Source organism: Oryza sativa, chromosome 3 (assembly GCF_034140825.1).
Source record: "Oryza sativa Japonica Group chromosome 3, ASM3414082v1".
Lineage (NCBI taxonomy): Eukaryota > Viridiplantae > Streptophyta > Magnoliopsida > Poales > Poaceae > Oryza > Oryza sativa.
In genome coordinates this window covers 886,135-909,722 of record NC_089037.1, presented here as the reverse complement: position 1 = coordinate 909,722, position 23,588 = coordinate 886,135, and the positions used below count along the sequence as shown (strand labels likewise).

General features: G+C 43.3%; 3 protein-coding genes across 4 annotated transcripts; 2 read left to right on the top strand and 1 right to left on the bottom strand.

Moving 5' to 3' along the window:
- Positions 1 to 13,562: 13,562 nt before the first annotated feature.
- Positions 13,563 to 15,006, top strand: LOC4331398 (uncharacterized). Its single transcript, XM_015777859.3, has one exon. The coding sequence runs from the start codon at positions 13,791 to 13,793 to the stop codon at positions 14,439 to 14,441; it is 651 nt and encodes a 216-aa protein (XP_015633345.1). The 5' UTR covers positions 13,563 to 13,790; the 3' UTR covers positions 14,442 to 15,006.
- A 236-nt stretch (positions 15,007 to 15,242) lies between these two features.
- LOC4331397 (short-chain dehydrogenase TIC 32 B, chloroplastic) lies at positions 15,243 to 17,478 on the top strand. The gene is made up of 8 exons (XM_015777860.3): positions 15,243 to 15,499; positions 15,576 to 15,807; positions 15,948 to 16,030; positions 16,111 to 16,267; positions 16,372 to 16,453; positions 16,551 to 16,638; positions 16,736 to 16,782; positions 16,956 to 17,478. The coding sequence occupies exons 1-8, from the start codon at positions 15,385 to 15,387 to the stop codon at positions 17,148 to 17,150; spliced, it is 999 nt and encodes a 332-aa protein (XP_015633346.1). The 5' UTR covers positions 15,243 to 15,384; the 3' UTR covers positions 17,151 to 17,478.
- A 3,197-nt stretch (positions 17,479 to 20,675) lies between these two features.
- On the bottom strand, positions 20,676 to 23,358 carry LOC9271623 (pyridoxine/pyridoxamine 5'-phosphate oxidase 2). Of its 2 annotated transcripts, XR_001544184.3 has the most exons (8): positions 23,159 to 23,358; positions 23,034 to 23,083; positions 22,897 to 22,954; positions 22,748 to 22,780; positions 22,535 to 22,630; positions 21,929 to 22,096; positions 21,660 to 21,811; positions 20,676 to 21,141 (listed from the first exon to the last, which is right to left on the bottom strand). XR_001544184.3 is itself a non-coding variant. In XM_015773140.3 (7 exons), the coding sequence occupies exons 1-7, from the start codon at positions 23,267 to 23,269 to the stop codon at positions 21,710 to 21,712; spliced, it is 618 nt and encodes a 205-aa protein (XP_015628626.1). In that variant the 5' UTR covers positions 23,270 to 23,358; the 3' UTR covers positions 21,484 to 21,709. The 2 variants fall into 2 exon arrangements, 1 of the variants encoding a protein (XP_015628626.1); XM_015773140.3 differs by lacking the exon at positions 20,676 to 21,141 and having other exon boundaries at positions 21,484 to 21,811.
- Positions 23,359 to 23,588: the final 230 nt, after the last annotated feature.

Here is a 23,588-nt window from a genome sequence, read left to right as displayed (position 1 = left end):
ATTTTTTTAAATAAGACGAGCGGTCAAACAGTGAAAAGTAAAATATCAAAATTCCTTATATTATAGGAATGAGCGAGTACTATTCAGTATCGGCGAATTATTTCTTTTCTTTTCTACGTCAGGTTTGCTGAGGTCAGACAGAAAAAAATTGCACCATACATGCCTCCAAAGTCCAAACCTCCACTATCTCGCCATTCCAAAAACCATAACAATGCTTGATTGGCCCAGTTCAAGGCAAGTTAGTCTAGCATTCATGATCTATTTTTATTATCTGAATGACTTTATTTGCTTTAATTTGATCAATAATCAGCTTCTTCCGTAAGATTCTAAAAGCAACTAAAAGAGACCATTTTCTTCCTCCGAGGTCAAGAACCCTAGTTAGTTCGTGCATGAACAAGTCTCGATATAAAAGTGGTACCAAAAGAGACATAATATAGGCACGCACGTACTAATGCTAGGCCTCAAGATTGTGTTTGCTTCCTTTGACCAGATGGTGGCACGGTCATATGACAAATGAATGAACAGCTGTTTAACTTTCTTGTCTGAAGCAGGTGGTAACCACATGCACGGCTGTTTATAATCTCTGTGACGACTGATGTAAGATGGAGAAGACGACAACGGGTTTGCATGGAGACCACCGCTTTTGACTTGTGCGCTCTGATGTGAGCATGCATGTGCTGCACATACACCTTGTTCTTCCTTGTCTTGAGGAAGAGTGTGGGTCATCATCCATGCCATGCTTAAGCAGTTGCGCACACTGTACTTCAATTCCTTCCTCGATCATGGATGCCTAATTGCATATAGTACCTAAGCTAAACCTAGCACTAATTAATCCGTTTTCCTGTACGTTGTACTCCTAGCAATTGATCAGTCCGTTAAGCAATTAGGCTACTTAATTATCATCTTTGACAAAATGCACTGTAGCACACGTGAAGTCAAGCTGACCGGCCGGTAACACGCCTTAAATAACCAGAGTACCGGTAATACAGTAGGGTAGGCATCACGCGGATTCATTGTGAGTTTTCTTTAGTTAATCAGATCGTACGAGCAGTTTGAACCGCTGGAATCCTAGGTTTGTAAAGCGACCGATCGATCGATGGCAAGAGAAGGAGAAAAAAAAAAGGTCGGTCAAAAAGGCCATAAGCTAAACGCACTAGCACGTCGATCAACAAACAGTTTTTGTATCCTAATCCTACTAGCCGCGCGCACCACGGGCGCGCGCGTAGCATCTAGCTAGACCGTGCGTGCGCGCATATGCACGGCTTGAGAAAGAGAAACCCAATCCATCCAAGGACGATGTGATAGATCTCTCCATGCAGTGACAACACGTACACCAAGTCGATCGTACGCCGCGTCGATCGATCGGCTCGCGCGAAAGCGAAACCCAACCCCCCCGTGCGAGTGCGACGCCCAACTTTTCCATCGGAAACGACGTGCGATGCGCCGCCCGCGCGCGCGCGTGTCGACGGAGGAGGCCGGCCACGTCGCGAGGACACAAGGGTGGCCATGCTCGTGCATGCACCTCAGCTCGCTATTGCATGCAGTGAGGAACAAGACGAGAGAGAGAGGTAGCTAGGCTAGCTAGCTATACTTGGACTGTGTGGCAACAGCGATGCATGGCAAGCCAAGGGAATAGAATCGCAAACGTACGCACTGGGAAGGTGTGGGAATCTTGGATGGATACTCTCTCCTCTCGTAGGAAAGCAAGTGAGTAGGGCCCAGTTACACAAACCACAGTCCACATCCCAATGCAAGGACGGCACGACTATCAAAGCATTTGCGAACATTGAGTCCCTAGTTCTGGACTGGACTGCCGTGGTGATGTCATCCTCTCCAGAGTCCAGACTCGGAAGCTAGCGAGTCGACGACCACTGTTCACTTCCACCATGCATTATCCATGCCCATTAATTTAAACTATGCATGCATGGACGACATGTTCTGACACGATAAAAATGAGGGCTTGTTTAGATCCATTTAGAATGTTAAGGGGCTGTTTGGTTTTCAGGGACTTATTTCAAGTCCCTGTCACATCGGATGTTTGGACACTAATTTGGAGTATTAAACATATACTAATTACAAAACTCATTCCATAAGCTTGGACTAATTCGCGAGACAAATCTTTTGAGTCTAATTACGCTATGATTTTGACAATGTGATGCTACAGTAAACCTTTGATAATTATGGATTAATTAGGCTTAAAAAAATCGTCTCGCGGATTAGCTCTCATTTATGAAATTAGTTTTTTATTAGTCTATGTTTAATACTCTAAATTAGCGTCCAAACATCCGATGTGACATGGGCTAAAAAGTTTTAGTCCCATCTAAACACCCCCTAAATGGTAAAAGTTTCAGTATTACAAAAGTACTAATTGGTGTTTAGATGCATCATGAACTTTTACCATTCTAGCACTAAAGTGAGAGAGAGAAAGAGAGAGAGTTATCCCAAAGCACTTTTTGGTACAATTTGCTACTATAGACTAATAAATGCCAACTACCATATCGTCAAGTTTTGCTACTGATGTTTAATCCAAAATGATAAAAGTGCTTTAAAATAGCAAAACGGATCTAAACAGGGCCTGATACTCCATATACTAGTATAAGTAGTACTGAATTTTATGCGCACGGTCAGATTTGCCATACATGCACGGGATGATCTACACCTCACTACGGAGTACTCCAGTATGATGATCAACTTCTACTTAGGATTTAACAGATGAAAACTGATGGACTTTTACGAAAGCGTTAGGTCTCAATTTATAAAAACCGATCAGTATTTACATGGTTTTCGTATTGCGTTAACCGAAAGTTATTAGTTTAATTTTACCAGTTTTCGATCAAATTTGGGTAAACTAGCTGAGGAACGGTTTTTACTTGAAAATCGATAAGTTAAACCTGCTTGTACTACTACTACCGGCATCATACTAACAGTTATCGTGGAGCGCACTAAACCGAATGCATTGCGTACATGGAATGGAACTGTGTAGTAAAGAAACTACCACAACCTCACTGACCAAAAGTACTCTACCACCAGATAAGGCCCGGCTAATCTGGTGTCATGCATGGCATTCGAATTACCTCAGCATAACATCACACTAACCAGTACTCTAAGAGCAGGTACAATAGCAGACTATTAGTCAGCTATAAATATATTTTAATGAGATAAAAGATGAGAGAGAATAGCAGCGGGCTACAGATCTATAGCCAGCTGCAGCACAGACTCCAAGACGCAGTGTGTATATGACTGGTGGAACCATATATTAATTGTATAGTAAACAACCATTGTATGAATTAGCTATTAAATTAGCTATAGATAAATTAGAGCTAGTAGTGAGACGTACTATTAAACTTGCTCTAATCACCAGTACTACTTAATTTGGTCCTGATCAGGTCATGGGGTTGCCTTTTGCCTGACTTTTTGTCATCGAGCACCCGGAAAGGGGAACCCTAATTTACTCCACATGGACGCGTACAACCGATGCACACACGCGAGTGATGGCAATGGCAATGCATCGACCGGCACAGGGCACAAAGTCGATAGGTTTTTGTGTGCGTAGCTTCTACTGTAGGAGTAGAGAGTAGCCACTAGCCAGGGGTCAATCCATCCATTCCTCCCTCCCTCTCGATTGTCGTTCTCCCCTTCAATTCAATGCCCGTGTCAAAAGCTGTCTGTCTTTTCTTAACTCGCATTGATTAGTCTGCTGCCACAAAACCCTGCTTGATTATGTCAGCATTGCATCAAGGGTACAATTATTATATCTCCTGCAACCTGATCACCTCCTTGTCTGAAGGGTGTTTGCTCTACTGAATGGAGCCATGCAGGCAGTGGTGAATGGTAGAATGAGTTTACGACCGGAGATCAGCTTCTTTCGACTTTGTGTTTTATGAAGTAAGTACTGCTAGCTTTTCTTTTTCCTGCTAGTAGGAGTACGTACGTACTCAGCGCATTTATATGGTGTGTTTAGTTTATAAAAATTTAGTTGAAATTGAAACGATGTGATGAAAAAGTTAGAAGTTTACGTGTGTAAAAAAGTTTTAATGTGATGAAAAAGTCAGAAGCTCGAAGAAAAAGTTTAGAATGCCCTAGTCTACTAGCTGTAGTACAATTAATCGACCTAAACCTCCAGTAGCTATGGAGAAATTAAGGTCGGAGTTAATACTACTGGTGCTAGCGGGACTAGCTGAAGCGTAGTCTGCACCGTAGGTTGGTCACGGCCGGTGGACGGGTGGAGCACTGCAAAAGATCGTGGATGGAACAGTATAGGAGTAGTAGGTTTAAAATTAACTGCAGGAAAGGAACGGCGACTAGCTAGTCTCTGTGGAGCGAGGGCAGCTCAACAGTAATGAAGGGCACACACCAGACGTGTAGGAGTCCTGTGACACGCGCTGTAGGAGTCCTACGACACGGGGGGAGGCACACCGTGTGACCATGTCACTAGCTAGGATTTTCCAGGCTAAGACTGTGTTTAGTTTCACGCTAAAATTAAAAAGTCTGAATAAATTGGAATGATGAAACGATGTGATGAACCGCGCATGAAAATAGTTTCAGTGAAAAAAAAAGAAAAAAAACTCAAAACCCTAGCCATCGGAGCAGCCCTAACGTCACCGCTCGCTCTCGTCGCTGCCGCCTACCATCGTCGCTCTCAAGGACGAAGGCGGCGGATCTGCCCGTTGTCATCACCGTCGGTGGTTGTCGTCACGGGGGAGGCTGGCGGCCACCAGATCCATGAGGGGGCGGCCACCGCTAGATCTGTGTGGGGGAGAATGGCAGCCACTAATCGACTCAGGGGAGGGCTGCTACAACCAGATCCGCATGGGGAGAGGGTCGTCGCCACACTGGATCCGCGCGAGGGGAGTTCCGTCACCCCTTGATCCATGTGGGGGACGCCTGCCTCCAGCTCCGTTGACCTCCGCGTGGGGGAGGGCCGCCGTCACCGTTACGCGTCTCCTCCACTCGGGGGAGAGGGGAGAATTTACTATTTGCCACTCTACCAAAATGCCAGTGCTCAAATACCACTCTCCTAAATTTTCATTCCCAAATGTCAACTGGGTCCACATGTCAGTCTCAGACGCTGGTATACGCGAGAGGAAGGGCCGTTGCAGTCTACCATTACTCCTGCCACGGTGGGAATAGACTAAATAGAGGAAAAGGTGTGATAAGAGAGAAGAAGGGTGGGAAGAGTAGCTCAGAAAAGGAGAAGATCATCCATCCGTCATAATAAAATGTACGCACACAGCTAGCTAATACTGAAGTAATAAATAGATTAATACAGTATAATTTTTAAAACAACTTTCATATAAAAACTTTAATAAAAAACATATTATTTAGTAGTTTAAGAAAAGTGCACGTGAAGCTAGAGGTCCCCATCGTTTGACTTATTTCCTAATAAGCCAAAACGGCTTATTAGAAAATAAAAATGAATTTGTAGGTAAAACTTTTATAAATGCGTTCTTGGTGACTTAAAAGCAAATGTTGAAAAAGAAACTATGTTGAAAATATCTTAAAATTAATCTTAAAATTAAGCTTAAAAATTCAAAATTTAGCTTTTTCTTTGATTGATTAGGCCATCCGATAGGAGCCAGAGTACTCAGCCCAGATGTATAATTGCCGGAGCTGTATAGCACTCACCCGTTTTTTTGACAAATTGGTCCTTGTAGAAAACTTATTTCGAAACTAGTCCTTACCAAAAACTATATCCAAAAATAGGCCATCGGCTCAGCGCCAGGCGCTGAGGTTGTTCTTATCTGCGCCAACGGGACTGGTGCTAACATCATGCCAGCGTGGCGGGCGAGGCGCGACGTGGCAGGGCCTCAGCGCCAATGCACTTGGCGCTAACACCTTGCACACGCTAAGAGCAAGTATAATAGTGAGCTATAAGCTTACTATAAGCTTAGGTGGAGAAGAGAGGTAGTGAAAAATTAAGAATGTTGGCTCTCATGCAAGAGCTACCTTATCACAAGCTTCAAGACAAATGCATTAAATGTGTAAGTGAGAGATAGAGAGAGGAGAAGAAAATTATAGCCAACCTTATAGCTAATCTATTATATATGTTGGTTTTAAGATAGGCTAATAATAAGAATTGGGCTCTATTATTATCCTTGCTCTAAATAAACCAATGTGCTGCAATGAATTAACAATGTCGCTAGTGGTGCAACGGGAGTTTCTTTCCTGCTGTACCTTATTACTAGGGTTCGAATCCCAGGTCAGCTATTTTTGTTTTTTTTAAATCATCAATCTACGTGCGTACATATTAATGATGATCTCCATTTTCGTTTTTTTATTCAAATCTTCAATATACTTTTTTTGTTTAAATTAATTTTTATTAAAAAGAAATATCACATTTAGTACAAATTTAAAAAGTAGAAGAATGGATTAAAAAAGTTTAGAGTCAACTTTTAAAAGAAATATCACTTTTTTATAAAAAAAGAAATTAGAAGAATGGATTTTAAAAAAACTTGAGTTTTTTTTAAAAAAATTAAACAACAAGTTGAGAACTAAGGGTAAGTTTCATTCTAAAATGTCACGTGTTTTTTTAAAATTAAAACAACACTTGAACTTGTAAAAGAAATATCACTTTTTTAAAAAAATATTTAAAAGAAATAACACATTTAGTACATATTTAAAAAAAAGAATGGACTTAAAAATACCTGAGCTTTGAAAAAATTAAAACCGCAAGTTGAGAACTAAGTAAAAAAAGTTTAGTAAAAACATAAAGGAGAGGGTTCGAACCTGGTCACTATAACGCCACCTTTCAAGTACCTACCACTGTGCTAAGCCAAACCTAATTGTTGCCTTTGCTTTTTCTTTTACCTAGCCAGTATAGAGGCCAGCGCCGCTGTAGAACATATTCCGATAACTGTAGATTGAAGATTTGAAAAAAAAAAAAAGAACGAAAAATGCTGCTGTGATGAGGATTCGAACTCTGGTGCTAGGTACACAAGCAAATGATCATACCATTGCACCACAAGTGCATTACTTATTAATGACCGCGCATATTTTAATTAGCCGTACAAGGGGTCCGCCCGGCACGCTAGCTCGATGTCAGCGCCAGTCCCATTGGCGCTGATAGGAACAACCTCAGCGCCAACGACGGTCTATTTCTAGATAGAGTTTTTGGTATGGACTAGTTTCGAAATAAGTTTTCTACAAGGACCGATTAGTAAAAAAAAACGGTAGCACTCACTGTTCATAGCTGCAACCACTGACATGTCTGTCCCATCAGCACCCATTCATATGGCATTGGCATTCTTGCTGCTTGGGGTCATTGTTGGGGCATTGTGTTGGATGGAGATATCATCAAGTACAAGCATGCACTGTGACTTGTACTCCTACCCGGCATCGTCCTATGGCCGGGGGGTACCAATCCGGCCGTGCGAACGCTGCGCCGTCCCGTCCCATCGATCACACGCGCGCGCGACCATGCAGGCAGTGCAGTAGAGAATCTGGGAGTGGGCGCGGCGCCGTAGGCAGCTAGCGCAGCGGCCGCCCATGCCCCCCAACCCCAACCCGGCAAGAGCTAAGCTAGGGGACGCGACGCGACGCAACCCGACCAGAACGACTAGCTTGCCCATGCCATGCCATGTGTCGATGGCTGGCTCCAGTACATGGCATGCACATGCTGCTGCTGTGATGCTGCTTGCATGCAGTGCTAGTATCTGGAAGCTATCTTGCCTACTGGCTACTCTCTGCCCCCAGCATTTCATTACACAACAGAGAGCGATCGCTACCGCTACGTACTCGTACCGGTGCGGCCGGGTTGACTTCTGGCAACATGGCTACGGGGGTGTTTAGATGGGGCTACATTGGATGTTTGGACGCTAATTTAGAGTATTAAACATGGACTAATAAAAAAATTAATTTCATAAATAAGAGCTAATCCACAAGATGAATTTTTAAGCCTAATTAATCCATAATTATCAAAAGTTTACTGTAGCATCATATTGTTAAAATCATGGCGTAATTAGACTCAAAAGATTCGTCTCGCGAATTAGTCTAAGCTTATAGAATGAGTTTTGTAATTAGTGTATGTTTAATACTTCAAATTAGTGTCAAACATCCGATGTGACAGGGACATAGAATAAGTTATTGGAAACCAAACAGCCCCTATGCATGCTGGCATGGTTGCATGCATGCTCTACTGACCCATGCGCAGGCACAGCACAACAAGATAGGTGTAGACGAAGCGAGCTGTACAAGATCGGGGGAATCACGGAGCACACGCATGCTTCCCTGGCTCCCTGCCCCTGAATTCTACTCATAGTATCAAGAATCGTTCGTAATTAAAGGTAAATCATAATTTACTAATACAATAATTAAAAGTAACTTTGTTATTTATGTCATTATCTGGCTGGATCGATACGTGGTCATCTATTACGCTAGCATCGCTTATATTCCATCGAAAAGCTAAAAAAGAAGAAAAAAGAGATTTAGTCACTGCCAAATAATTAAATACTAGAGTAGTTAAAATGTAGAATGAAATGCAGTTGGGTCGTCTTTTATATTACTCTAGTTTTGGTTTGGACCACCCTTTATCCAACGTTTCGCTTTGAAATAAACGGTGTTACCCTTTTTTTTTGGAATAGTTAATTTTATCTTCATGCACTTTGGACGATTTAAACTCTCTTACCCATCCACATTCTGCTCACCTTGTGTCAAAATTATGGTTTACATATATAGAGTTGCGTTCCATGAGAGTTCATCGGGATGGTCCAAAGTGCAATAAAAATGTAAAATTACCTAATTTAATGCATTAACACGGTAAGATAAACAGGTAAAATTACCTAACTCTGGCAATAAAAAGTATCCTAAGCTGTAATTTAGTATATCTTCTATTATATAATAAAAGTCCATTAAACTTCCTACAAACACTCATAAGCCGCCACGTGGCGTCCTACAAACGCTTTTAGACTGCTACATGGCATTATCAAATCTCACCATCGATTTTCACTTAAATTGGTGGACCCGTCATTTTACACCATTGGATTAGATCTATTATTAAAGAAAATAATAATTATCTCTTTGTATGTATGATTTAAGCGCTACTACTACTGTCATGTACGTACAAGTTGATACGATGCAAACCACGTTATTCTCCCATACGTACTTATGTACACAAAAACAAAACAATAGTTTACGGGTGGGACTAATGCGCGAACATTCGCGATCCCATCACTGGAAAGAATGGAAAGAAAAGAAAAAACCATGCGCACGTACATAAAAAAAGACGACAGAAAAATACATCATAAAAATCGATGATCTTTAAAATATGGTTTTCTAAACTATATTACAGCACAAATATAAATATATATAGTTAAACTAAGATCTATAATAATATAATAAAATATCCAATCAATGTTCCTTGAACTATCTTCTAAATTATTTTTAAATTATATATCCAATTTGTGACTCCGTTGTATTCCTTTAATTAAATTATAAAAGTTATATTGTGGTCCTAAATACATCACGACACATGGAGCTGATATATAATAGTTAGTTGTTTGATAATATATTATATACTGAAAGTCCATTAAACATCCTAAAAGCGCTCTCAAACCATTAAAAATATGGCATTCTACAAACGTTCTCATCTCGCCATGTCTCACTCTAGCAAACTATAGAAAAAAAACATATAGCTGTCGATTTTCTACCATCGGATTTACTTAAAGAAAAAAAAAGAAAGGCCCACACCCCACTGTTACCATCCATTACGTTACGTTAGGTATATGTACGTAGTTATGTATCATCTATCCCTGTCCTCACCCTAATACATGAGGGCGACATGCCCTGCTATTTTCAAGTATTTTCTTAATTAATATTGGAAAACATACTTTGTAGTAAATTATTTTAAACAACTATACCATCTAAATAGCTATTTTTTATCCATGCACAGCATGAGATTATTTACAATAAAATTTAGAATTCAATACCTACATTAACTACATTTTAAAAGTAAAATAAATATATTTCTTTGGGTCATATACTGCTAGAGACTACCTATTGGTCACTCAATACATTTCGATTTTTAAACCATATGGTTAGCTACATTTAGCTTACATTCGTAAATACAACACCCGACATATTTTCTAATAAATCTAAAATTATATCTATATTCTAATATGTCTCAGAAAAAAAAATCTCCAACTCTCGTCCTGCTCTACATATACCTACTCTGATCCTCTCGCCTTATATTTTTTAACCAACAACCTAATATTAAAAAACATAGCTAAATGGTTTATAATTTCTAAAATTATATTTGATTTTTAATTTATTTCAACTATTGTTTTATTTACAATTAATTAAATAATTCAATATCCATTATAGTTGTAGTTTACTATATAAAAATTAAAATACTCCTTTGCAGGGAAACTGAATGAAAATAAAATTATAAAAGAATGAAAACATGTATTATTTCATATTAAATACCAATTTCACATTTTAAAATTATAAAATATTTCAATTAAATTGATGGACCCATTATTTTCAACCATTAGATTTAATTTACGAAAAATCTTACGCCGCCACGTGTCATGTCCTGAAAATCATAAATAATCTTAGAAATTTTGAGAAAAAATTAAACCTGTCATCATTAGTTTTAAGTTACATTATTTGGAGAAGTTATAAAAATAAATCGCATCTACCTCCTCGCTCCCTTCACATGTGTGCAAACCACTGCTAATCCCATCCCTATTTTTGGGTATGAGTAAACTAAAAGAGAAATAATCAATATATTAAAATAATCATAATTTTTAAGCTACACGTCTGATTTATAATATAATTGTTGCTCTGTTTATAATTAAACTAGGAATTTAAGATCTGTATCCTTATATTTTCCTATGTACAAAATATGACATTCAATCACATTCAGCCCGCGCGCTTTGCATACCATCCAAATATGATTGAAATACCTTAAACAAATTGGTTGCACATATTACATCACTATACATCGTTCAGCAAAACATGTATAACTAAATTAAATCAATAGTTATCCAAACAAAAATTACAAAGTGAACTATGAAACATTTTTTTTATTAAGGAAGAACACCCCTGCCCTTTTACATGTCATTTGAATTGATGTAAAATAATTACAAAATAATCCAATACATGTTGCATTATCATATGTTGTTTGTCAAACATGCATAGCTAAATTAGATATACACTATCTAAGCAAATAGGACTAACTAAAAAATGAAGTCCAAACCACCAATGCATAGAAAATCCAATGGCTTTAGTTAGAGAATATCTGATTACTTCATGATTTTTTTAAAAAAATGTGCTAAAATAATCCAAGCAAGCTAAATGATCTTTCGTGTATCTACTCTAAAATATGTTACCATCTAATTGACTTTAGATGGTGCTTAATGCACCTTTAGTATATCATTGATATATGTTCAAGCGTGTGTTGTTCTGGCCTTCTAAGCATTCCGGGTAATTCCGTTTATTTTCTTTGTGCATAGACCATTCAAAAGGGGCAATGACCACATCTCAACACAGTGAATAGGAGCTGCATGAAATCCTTATGGCAGGGAAAAGGAATAATGAATTTAGCTAGGTCTTACGTTTTTCACCAACTGGGCCCAAAGCATTCAACAAAAAAAAAGAAAAAAACACCTTGCTTTTAATTTAATAAATATATTTTTTCTAAACAAACTAGGTCTAACTCCTTTTTAGACGATGATGAAGATTATAGATAATTGCTTATACAGATTAATTAAATTCTATATAGTATATAGCATAGAGAAATTATCAAAGTGATGCCAACGAAGAATATTTGCTGAGGAAATGTACTTCCAAAACATGGCAGAGGCTATCTAATAAATATGATCCGTTTTCGAATGCAACGCATGACACATGCCCGCGCGAATGCGCGGGCTACCTTCCTAGTTTAACCTAAAGATGATTTCTTAATTACATACTCATAAAAAATACTAATACAAATTCACATAAAAAACAAATACTCCCTCTCAAAATTTAACAACTTGTAGCATTCAAAATTTATCCAAACTATAATAACTTCCCAGCATTCAAAATTTATCCAAAATATAACAACTTCTCCACCAATATTTTCCAACGAATCATAACCCTACACTATTTAATTTTCCCATCTATCTCTACTTCGTCTAAACAAATCACAATCTTTCCATATTTAATCTCACATTTTCTTTTATACCTGTGTCCAACTAAAAATTCTACGTTTTTGACACCACGATGTAAACTCGTGGTCCATGAGGTAGTAAAACACAAAAAAGAGAGAAGCGCAAGAAACAGTATTACATCACTAACAACACTTTTTTTTTGACACCACGATGACCAGCCGTCCAGCAATAATTCGACTGAGATCGATCAAAAAAACGTGGTTATTAAATTTTTTTTCAGCAGAGCTGTAAATACTAAAAGTGTGTTCAGTCTGGCATAATGCATGCCATGGGTAATTTTCCTTCAAGACGAAACAAATCGTACATTGAATAATCACGGCACACGTGGTTTAGGTGAGGCACCAGGTGCACCTAACAATTTCCACATGCACTATCCAATGAAACTTTGGTCCGGGCGAGTTGACCCTGACCTCATTCCTCGTGGCATGGGTCCCGTGGGCGATATATATGCGGCAGAGAGCGATACGGCAAAGCGTACTCCGAGCACTAGTCGATTGCAGTGCGTGTGGTGGCCCGAAATGCCGCGCAAAAGAACGACCAAAACTGTCTTCTTCTCGTTGATCGAAAGCTATCGATCGGCACGGCACTTGCCAAGCAAGCTTTCACAAACGATCGAGCCGCAATGTCTTCTCCTAGAAGCGTGTGGCTCGCCTCTCCTCTTTCATGGAATAACTGATATAAGTAATGGAGTTTTTGACAGAGCAATAGCGAGATTGCCACACGGTAAGATGAGATCGTACTGTATATTGATCAGCAGGAACAGGCAGGAGCCCAGGACTCGGTAGATTCTGTATTCTTGACCTCATGCATCAGTGGATCAGCAAAAGCCCTACATATCCTTATCCACAGGAAGCTGTGTGCGGTGGTCCTAGTGGAGATTCCGAGCCGATTGTCAGCGAGATGTTTCACTGCTGCTGCATGCCCCCGAGCATCAGCCATTTCAGCCCCGGCCCAGCCAAACAACACCCACTCGAGAATTTTTTTAAAAAAATAGTACAATTTTAATGAAAATTTATAAAAATAGATGTTGATTGTCTAAAATCACAGATTTAGCACATTATCGAATAACCATTATTTGACAGGGTTTAAAAAAAATTAGGAACTTAGGATATGTGTGTATGCATATGAGCGAGCTGTGAGACCTCGATAGGTCAATCAAGCCAATTAACATGTCAAAAGACCATTGTTCGACATGTAACTTATCGAACAATGGTTGTTTGATAGATACCTTATTGAAATATGATTGTTCGACTGGTTACTGAATATTTGATTTCTATCAACCAACACCTATTTTTACACTTTTTTTTATTAAAGTTGTATTATTTCTACAATAAACTGTCCACTCGATCTCCCCTTTTGCCCTCCAACTTGACGCGTCAATGGACAAAACAACAACAACAAAAAAAAAACAACGTGGGGTGTGAGCTCTCTGAACCTCCTAGCTTGCCCGAGACAGAGAGAAAAAGAAAGCCTCATCTCCGGCCCCTCTTCCTCCTTGATTCCGGTGGCTCGCCGCCGGTGACGGGAGGGAGAGGGGTCAGGCTCAATTGCGTCTCCTTCGTATAGTAGTTTAGTCGGGTTAGTCTCGTAGTCAAGTTAGTCTCGTTCTATGTCCTTCCTGTTCTTTGTCTTTGGTCCTCTATGAAGAGTCCAGTATTCCCTTCTTCAGATCTGAAATATTGTGGGTGGATCAGCCAGGGAGGTCGGTCTTTGCTGTGCCAGACCTCGATTTCGTCGGCCCTAGCGACGCCTGATTGTGGAAAATTCAGCTACAGTGCCGGTGGCCGAAAGTCTTCAAGCTTTGAGGTCGCTGGCCATAGTTTGCGGTGGATCTGGATGGCTTCAACCGATTTCCGCGACCTCTTTGTCCATCTAATCCTTGGCGCTGTGCCCTTCCTCAGCGATGCACTCAGCCGCGTCGTGTCCGGTGAGGGTGGGCTCACACATGCCCAGATCGTCGTCATATTTGGTGGGCTTGGAGGTGCAGAGTTAGCTGAGCTGTTGGAGCAGTTCGTGCTTGCTGATTCCTCTCATGCGAGCATCCCGAACATTGTCTCGACAGACAACACCTCCATCAATTTGCTGCTGTGCCTAAATCAATTATGCCTAAATCAATTATCCAAGCAGCAGCACAAGTCATGGGCCAGCAAGGAGCACGCCATGAATCCCCTGCATCATACAGGCAACCAACAAGCTACACAACAAGGCAAAGCTGGTCCAGCAATTCTGTGCATGCCGGCAACGAAGTCTCCTTCTCAATCCTCACCCATGGGATACATCTTAAGTTCGTAAGACTTTATCATCGCCACCATCTAGCTTCTCTAAAGCTTAAGGTCAGCTGGGTTTTGGATGCATCTTTTATTTCATTCCTTTGCAGCAGTATCCATGTTGAGGTTATCGTTCGGGTTGAGCACCGACTATCTGTTAGACTTTGGTCGGCAGGGATATTGTTAGTGTTCCTCAGATTTAACGATGACTTCCATGGCAATCATTGGTTGAGTCCGGTGAAGCCACCAACATATCTACGACTCAACTCCAAAGCTCAATTAGTGCCAAATCCGTGGAGGCAGCCGGAGGGATCGCTGGCAGGTCAAATGGGAAGCACGTTTGAAGAGGCCCTTGGGTGCAATCGTCGCGGCAATGCCGCGGATCTCCGACGATTGTATTCACTACTACTGCTGTATCAGATGATCTGGAAGTTTGCTTCCATCATTCAATCATTACCTTTCAGGAAGATGGTCCTTAACGTTTGTTGTTATCAATTTCTTGCAAGGTGATGTTTCAGGGAATGTTGTTCCCTTCCAATGTACTATGTTTAATATGCAATAAAACTTTATGAGTTTCAAAAAAAAAACAACGTGAAAAATCTTCAGTGCAGTGTTATTACAGCGCTCGTAGAAGCAGAAGCAGAGGCGGAGAGAGGTCGCACAGTTATGGTCACATATTCCGCAAATGGACTAGTAGTAATAATTCCATCTCCATCTGCGGCGTACTTGCCACTTTTCTTCGATCGGCACCACCACCTTGTCCCGTGCCGTCCTCATGCGGCGCGAGCTTTCTATAAATGCGGCCTCCGCTCCTCCCCGAGCTTTCACTTCCTCCTCCTCCCACTGTTCTTCGCCCTCAGCTCTCGCCGCGCCGCGCCCGCGCGTGAGCGGACTACAGTGTCAGCTTGCTAGCTCACAGGCGTCGCTGGCCGCCGCCCGCCGCGCGCGCGATCGGTGGCGAGGCGGAGATGCTGCGGGCGGCGAAGTACCTGCTGGGTTCCCCTGGCGCCAACGGCTTCGGCTCCAAGTCCACCGCCGAGGACGTCTGCCCCGACCTCGGCTGCATCACCGCCATCATCACAGGTGCGTTGCAATTTGCAGCGCCGGCAGAGCCGATCGGTCTCCCGTTTTGGCCTGATTGATTTGGTTTGTCATGCAGGCGCGACGTCCGGGATAGGGGCGGAGACGGCGCGGGTGCTGGCGAAGCGCGGGGCGCGGGTGGTGATCCCGGCGAGGAACGTGAAGGCAGCGGAGGACATGCGGGCGCGCATCCGCGGCGAGTGCCCGGGCGCCGACGTCCTCGTTCTGCCGCTCGACCTCAGCTCGCTCGCCTCCGTCCGCGCCTTCGCCGACCGCTTCCTCTCCCTCGGCCTCCCGCTCCACCTCCTCATGTACGTACGTCACTCTCACTGATCTCCTGTGGCCTGCTTCAATTCGCCGATCGTACGAGCTAAATCCATGGGAGCTAATAGAATAGCTTTTTTTGCATTTGTGCTCGTGCTTAATTCGATCGCCGGACGGATGGTTGCAGCAACAATGCCGGCAAGTTCTCGCATGGGCAGCTCGCTCTGTCGGAGGACGGCGTCGAGATGACGTTCGCCACCAACTACCTAGGTATGTACTCCTGCTACGTACGTACTACTCAGTATACTTGTATAAATGATGTATGGATCGATCGATCGTATGTTGTTCAGGCCATTTCCTGCTGACGAAGCTGCTGCTGGGGAGGATGGCGGAGACGGCGGCGGCGACCGGCGTGCAGGGCCGCATCGTCAACGTGTCGTCCAGCGTGCACAGCTGGTTCGCCGGCGACTGGGCGGAGTACCTCGACCTCGTCACCCGCCGGAAGATGTGAGTCAGCGTCATTATCTGTCGTCTTCTTCCTCCTCGATCTCGTGAACTCTCTGTCCGCTAAAGCTTGGCATGCATGTGTGTGGCGATCGCTGTAATCTCAGAGCTTACGACGCGACGCAAGCGTACGCGGTGTCCAAGCTCGCCAACGTGCTGCACACCAAGGAACTCGCCGTGCGCCTCAAGGTCCGTTCGTTTCGGCACCGGATGGAGTTTTTCGTGGCAGGTTTCTCACCTTTCCTTCCGTTTTTTGGGGGCTGTGTGGCTCGGTTAATCCCAACAGGAGATGGGCGCCAATGTGACGGTGAACTGCGTGCACCCGGGCATCGTCAGGACGCGGCTCAACCGTGACCGCGACGGCCTCGTCACAGGTGAATACTACTACTATTACTACTACTCTGTTTGATCCACTGTAATTCTAGCCGGATCAAACGACTTAAGAACAGATTAATTATTTTGGCGTTGCAGATCTGGTGTTCCTGCTGCTGTCCAAGCTGCTGAAAACCATCCCTCAGGTGATTAATTAACGTAGTACCGTCCACCAAATCTGTTAATTTAAGCCCTGTTCCATGTGTTGGGTCTCTCGCTCGCTCTGACTGCAGCTGCAGGCAGCCGAGCTGTGAGCTGAGCTTTGTGCTTACGAGTAATAATTGCACCGCTCATTACTAAAACCCGCGGCTCTTCGCAGGCTGCGGCGACCACGTGCTACGTGGCGGCCCACCCGAGGCTGGCCGGCGTGTCCGGCCGCTACTTCGCCGACTGCAACGAGGCCCTGCCGTCGCCGGCCGCCACCAACCGCCACGAGGCCGAGCGGCTGTGGCAAATCTCCGAGTCCATGCTGCTCTGCACGAACAGACACAGCAAAGATGCCTCCGCTCCCTGACACAGCTGACTGGCTAATCTTTACCGTATTTTACTACTACCCATCCTAAAATATAATAACTTTTATCTATAAATTTGAACAATTAAAAATACTTATATTTTAGGATGGAGGAAGTAGTGCATCACTGTCTTTTCTCTTGTTCCACATTACATATATACAGCTTCATGCAATATGTAACCTGCAAATATTATAGTAGTATGAGCACCAGTGTATAAATATATAGTAGTATATCTGTAGCATTATAGCAGTAGCAGCCAATTATATTAGTGATTGTATTTCCGAGATATATAATACTAGTATACAGTACGCTGTAATTTGTCCTCGAGTACCAGACATTGCCAGTGAGATTTGCACTCGGTGTCGTATGTGTGCCTTTGGCTTTGCTGTTCACCATGTCAGGAGAAAGCAGACGTGTCGAGATGCGGCACGCACGCATTGGAAACATGTACTGGTACTGGTACTAACCTTGTTGCGTGCAAGTACAATGTGCATGGTTGATTGGTGGGAGTTTTTGCATGGGTGGATGCATCTATGAATTGTCTTGTTCGATTGGATAGCTGGTTGTGATCCCCCATCCAAATGATTGCGCCCGTGGCTGGCCGCTGCCGATGTGGATGCTGCAGAAACCGAAGCCTCCTTTTGCGACTCAGAAACCGAAACCTTTTGTTTTTGTGCGACTTGGCATGGCAAACGACTGTGTCTTGGTGAGTGACCACTCGAAAAATTCGAGTTTCCCTTTTCTCCTTGAGAATCACATGCCACCGAAAATGGGGCAGTGCGTTCCCTATGGGACAAGAACTAGGTGATGTGTTTCCATCCAAGGAGGTACAGTGATAACATCAATTGTTATCCCTTTTGCAGTGTAATCAGATTAGAGTGCAGTGTGGGTCATAAGATGTCCTAGCTCAATGACAATGACAAAACTCTACAGCATCATCAGCACAAGGCTTCCCCAGAAAGTTATTATTACAGAGCCTCCAACCAGGGAGTAGCTTAAAACCTTTTGTTATTTTCAGATTGAGACTTGAGTCTACAAGTGCAGCCTAGAAGTAACCTTAGAGCAAGGTCAACAGTGCAGCCAGCTGTTTACTTCAATTTTAATCCATCTCACCTCCATCTCACCTATAGGTAACATTGTAGCTAGTAAACACAATAATCAAGCTATACTACTATGACCCACACTATACAAGAAATTTTATTTTAATCTCCCTTCTATCCCCACTCTCTCTCTCTCCTAATCCCTTGTTCTCGCCGGCGATTGCTTCTCACGAACTAGGCATCCAAGCTCATCCATGGCTAAAAAGATGAACAAATTTATGGCTATATACACATCCGTTTTGTACTATACATCTGCTCATCTACATGGAAGGAATCGGTACAGAACAATATATACACATACGTATGCTATTACTTCGCTTAAGCTATCTGATTTTTCTAGAGAAAGATGTTATTCTATTTTCTCCATCAGAAAATAGAAACAGCTCATCGTGCAGGCTCACGCTGCCCGTGTAGCTGGGGATAGAGCGAACGGGTCACCGGAGCTGAGCTCATCGTCTGGCGACCGGCGTTGAGCTGGCCTTCTGCACGCGGAACGGTGGAAGATAGAAGTTAAGCAATCGGGCAAACCATCAAAGCCGATTCATAAGCACAAGGCCTCAAAACTCAATCCAAGCTTTTGTGCTCTCTTGGTCTCTCTCTCCTACTTGCCCTCCATGGCCACGGTGGACGAGAGCCGCAACATCGACCGACGAGGGCGAGGGCAACTGCATGACGGTGGCAGCCGTGGCCGAGGCAGACGAAATTGGTGGCGACAGCTGCGGTGGACAAGGTCGGCGGCAGCGACATACAGAGGCGACGAGCACGGTTGACAAGGACGAGGGTAGCGGTGGTCACAATGGACAAAGGCGGCAGCGGCGGCGGACGCGGACGTGCGCGACGATGGTGGCGCGGCCCTGGACTTGGTGCTCCGACGCAGGCAACGGCGAGTAGCACGGGTGCATCGTTCGCTACGGGCGGGCCCACGTCCTCGGCCCATGCATACAGCCGGGCGACTAATTAGTCGCCCGCTTGCGCCCTCTCCCCTCCCCTCTCTCCTCCAGTTCAACAGAAAATCCTACGTGGATCTTCTAACGCCCATTATTGTACCTGCTCTTAAGGGGCAAGGAAGGTTGACCGGAGGGACAGAAGAAGGCATGCCTATTTTAGGTGCAATTTAATAGGGTCTTTTCTCTCAAAGAGGGTCTGCTTCTCTTTTTGGGGATATGAAAACAATATGAGAGTATTACTTAAAAAATGATGAGTGATGTTCATAGGTTCTACGAAAAGTAAGCATCACTAGTAACAAGCTCGTCAATACATACCACTTTAATGATGCATTCGGCAAAAAGAGAGAAGATTGTGACATGTAACCTTACTTGTGTAGTGCTAAGTGAGGATGGGTAGCTGTACATGGCCCACATCTTCCAGGCCTTTAGACCAGCAGCAAGGCCCAGTAGGAGGAAGGTGGCCAATAAAAATGATTGCCAAAAGATGAATCCAAGCCACAGGGTAAGGCCTTCTCAGCCTTTGAAATGGACCTGCCATTAGCAACTTGAGGAGGAGGGCCGGTCTTGCGGTTGACCTCAACCAGACACCCTTTTTTATCAGCGAAAGTAAGATAAAAGCGTTCCTTGTGTGCGCTGCAAAGCGTCAGGATGAGACCTCAATTCGGCACAGCCGAAATGCTAATGCTGGACTGACTGCTGCTACCTTGATGACTTTGAATGAAAAAGAAAAGCTGGAGACCCAATTAAACAGCCACATTTGACCCCTGCTCTGCCATCAGCGCAACTGCAACGGAGACCCAGAAAGGAGCGAAATGTCACATGCTGCTCTAAGATGATTGGAAGAAGATGTTGCAGTCCAGTCTCTGTTTGGATGAAACAATAATTCACTGCCAAGAACAAGAAAAGACGATATGTAGCATTATCAAGACCAGCAGAGAAACCTGCAGCTGAGTGCTCGGCTCAATCAGAGCATGCACAGAACAGAGAACAGTTTCCTTCTGCTTTCATGTCTGCAATGAGATAATGCGATTGACAACTTTTCCCTTGTAGCAGGAGCAGAACTGTTCATAACCATCAGCTGCGCAGTGCACACCACTAGCCAGTGCTCACTGGAACCACGACTTGAAGACGTATCGGTCAATATATTGCTTTCCGCAGCAAATAGATCATGTGATGTGTTTTTCTTATACATGGAGATAACAGCAACTAACTTTTGAACGCTGCATTCATGGCCTGGCCAGAGTTGATCTCCAGCAGACCGGCACCTCCAGCTCTGCTCATCAATGTATAACGGTGAACAACACACTTCAACGCCTCACGCGTATGCTGATTTATGGCTTATAGCTGGAGCTTTTGTTCAACCCCATAACTGCCACAACAAGGGCAATATGCATCTGATAGTGTCTTGTCTAAGCACAAGGAAGGCTGAGAAGCACAGAGGTTAAAGGGCCGGGCCATATGCCCATAGCAGGGAGAAGAGTTTGCCATGCCTAAAACCACAATGACCTTACTTGACATTGACACAACAAACAAGCCTAGAAGGCCAGGACAACATCCATGGTATGGCATTAACATTCCTGTAAGGAAACTGGAATACATAAAATATCAAGAGAAACAAGAAAAAATGACTATGTACAGGCAAGAGTTATAGTAGTAGTATTTATTTGCACTGTCCATTAATCTCTGATTTATTTGTACTGTATTGACTCTTTTTCCTCCCTCTGTTAACGAATAACATATGCAGTTTGATGCGGACATCACTAACTCGGATAGACGTGGTGCTGCGATTGCGGGGCTCAAGAGCGTGCGCGTTCAAGAAGCCGGATCGATTTGTGTCGTGACTCCGCCCAAATCGTTGTTTATCAGAACCTTTTGGAAGATCGGGAACCCTAGTGCACATCACAGTTCCCCTAAAGTTTGCTCGGAAAAGAGAGGTACTAGTAGACCTGCATCATCCATGTTCACACCAAAGGAATTCAAATTCTACTGTCACTAAATTAAACATGCACCATACAACACGCATTCGGAAGAAATCATAACACCACAGTTCAAAGATAAAAGGGTAACTCGTTTTCTTTTTTCGAGGGAAACAAAAAAGATAAACTAGTTTATCTGGACAATCTATGTGTTGGTTCCTACCTGAAAAGGTTCAGGTGTTTATAAGGGAACTTGAGGAACGGTTCCCTCGTTTTATAAAAGATGAAAACTTGAACATGGAAATTGGTTCTCTCGGATGCCACAGGTAGCTGCAGTTCTGCAAGCTCGTACCCAGCTAAGAAGTGGCTAGATGGATTAGCATTCTCAGAAAATAACATTCCTTCAATAACAATATCCATTCAGCTTATAAGTTCAAGTCAACTAAACTTATAGATGGTAGAAATTCTGGCGATGTATATCCCAAATTGCTCCAACCTAAACATTCTAAATGCTAGAAAACATACTCAAATCAAGACAACTTTCTTACCATGATAAATCCACAAACAAATTTGGAGCTGCAATAGAATCCGCAAACAGTCATGGGCTAATTTTTTCGGCCATCCAACTGTTGGTCCCATCTCCCTTCTGGTTTCTTGTGAACATTAACCTTTGATTGCTTTTCAAGTTCAAATAATCGACCTAAGTACAGTATAACAATTGCAGGATCAAAGGATTGCTGACAAATAGCACTAAGAAAGCATGAGCAAACATCAACATCTTTCTAGATCCAGCAAAAAGTCGAAAATAGCTACCTACCTTTTCTGGATCAAGAACCAGAAGGCAAAAGGCATCTACTGGACCAGCTGATGGATCAAGATGAGCATCCTTAATGAGATCATCATCCGGAATAGGAAGACCTGGGCATGGTCCCAAGTACTGCAATCTCGATTTTACTGAGCTTCCAAACCAAGCTCTCTCTCTCAGCTGTGTATAGAAATGGCAACCGATTTTAAATGAATCAATGAAAGTAGAAAGAGAAAACACAGTAACACTTCTGAGATGAATAAACCTCAAGGACTGTTCTCTTCTGCTTAATGGATGAATGGATTAACGGGCACGCTTCCTAAACTCCTAAACGGTGCATTTTTCTCAAAAACTCTCTATATGTGAATTTCTTAGAATACCGATTTAAATCACTTTTCCAACTTTATAACAGTTAATTCATTTGTTTGTACCATCGAATAAATATCACAAATCATTCATTTATTCAGCCATACAGCGCAAAAGAACAAAATACTATATGTTGCACAACCAAACGTGTGCACTACAGTTATGCTTCTGTCTCTAGGACATTTGGCATTTCCACTATACAGACCACTACTAGATCAGAGCACTAAGGCAGTATGCTATACTGGTTCTAACCTGTAGCTTGACAGGTTCGGGGTTTGAACCATCAATCACATCTATGAATCCGCTGATACGGAATTGTTCCCAAGTGTCAGTAAAGTACCAACATATCTGCAAGGCAAACAAAGTTAGAAATTCATCTGTAGTCATTTCGCAGTTGTAATAATGCAATTGTTCTTTCGTGATTCGTGAACCCTACTCCATCCGTCCCAAATCTCTATATCATACCTCACCAAAGGAGCAATTCCTGATCTCACCAATCTGTTCAAAGCACAACTCACATCGAGACATCCAAGGAGATCATCAGTGAGCGGGAACACTCCTGCAGCAATACATTGTAGATACGAATTTCACAAGCACATGAATTAGCAGCACACCTTATTGCTTCGTGCATCCGTATTAATCTGAATCTTATCAGATTGCTCCTGGAACCCCCTAACATGACCAAAAATTTCCCGGGTCAAAACCAGTGCAAAATAAAACAAAATTTGAGGGGAGCAACGCCCGCGGACACCTGAATACGACGGTGCGATTCGCCGGCCTGCCGCCGCCACCCACCGTGGCCTGAAACCAAGATCGTTTCACTCGATTTCCTCAAAACGATAGATTGGGGAACAAGCGGATCGGGAGGGAGCGTACGAGTTGGAAGAAGGTGGAGTGCTTCAAGTGGGCATTGCCGTCCAACGCTCGCTGCAGCAGCGACCTCCATGGGGTCGAGAGCGCCGACGCGGCGGCGCCACCGCCGGCCATCTACTCCGCCGCCCGCCGCCTCTCGTCCTCTCCCCCTCCGGCCTCCGCGCACGCGGTCTCGCTAGCGCCACGCGGGGATGCTCTGCTTTGCCGATGTTGGTGGGAGGCGTGTGCAGATCAACGGACCAGATTTGCCGAAACGATCTCCTGTGGGTCCCACTTGGTCAGTGGGACGAAACGGGCTAGGAGATGAATTTTAACATGGGCTTACACGTCAGTGACTGAAACAGTGGGGCTACGGGCTATGTATAGCGTTTACCCACTCGTTAAGGGTCTGTTTGGGGGAGTTTCTAACAGCTGCAGCTTCTCCTAGAATCTT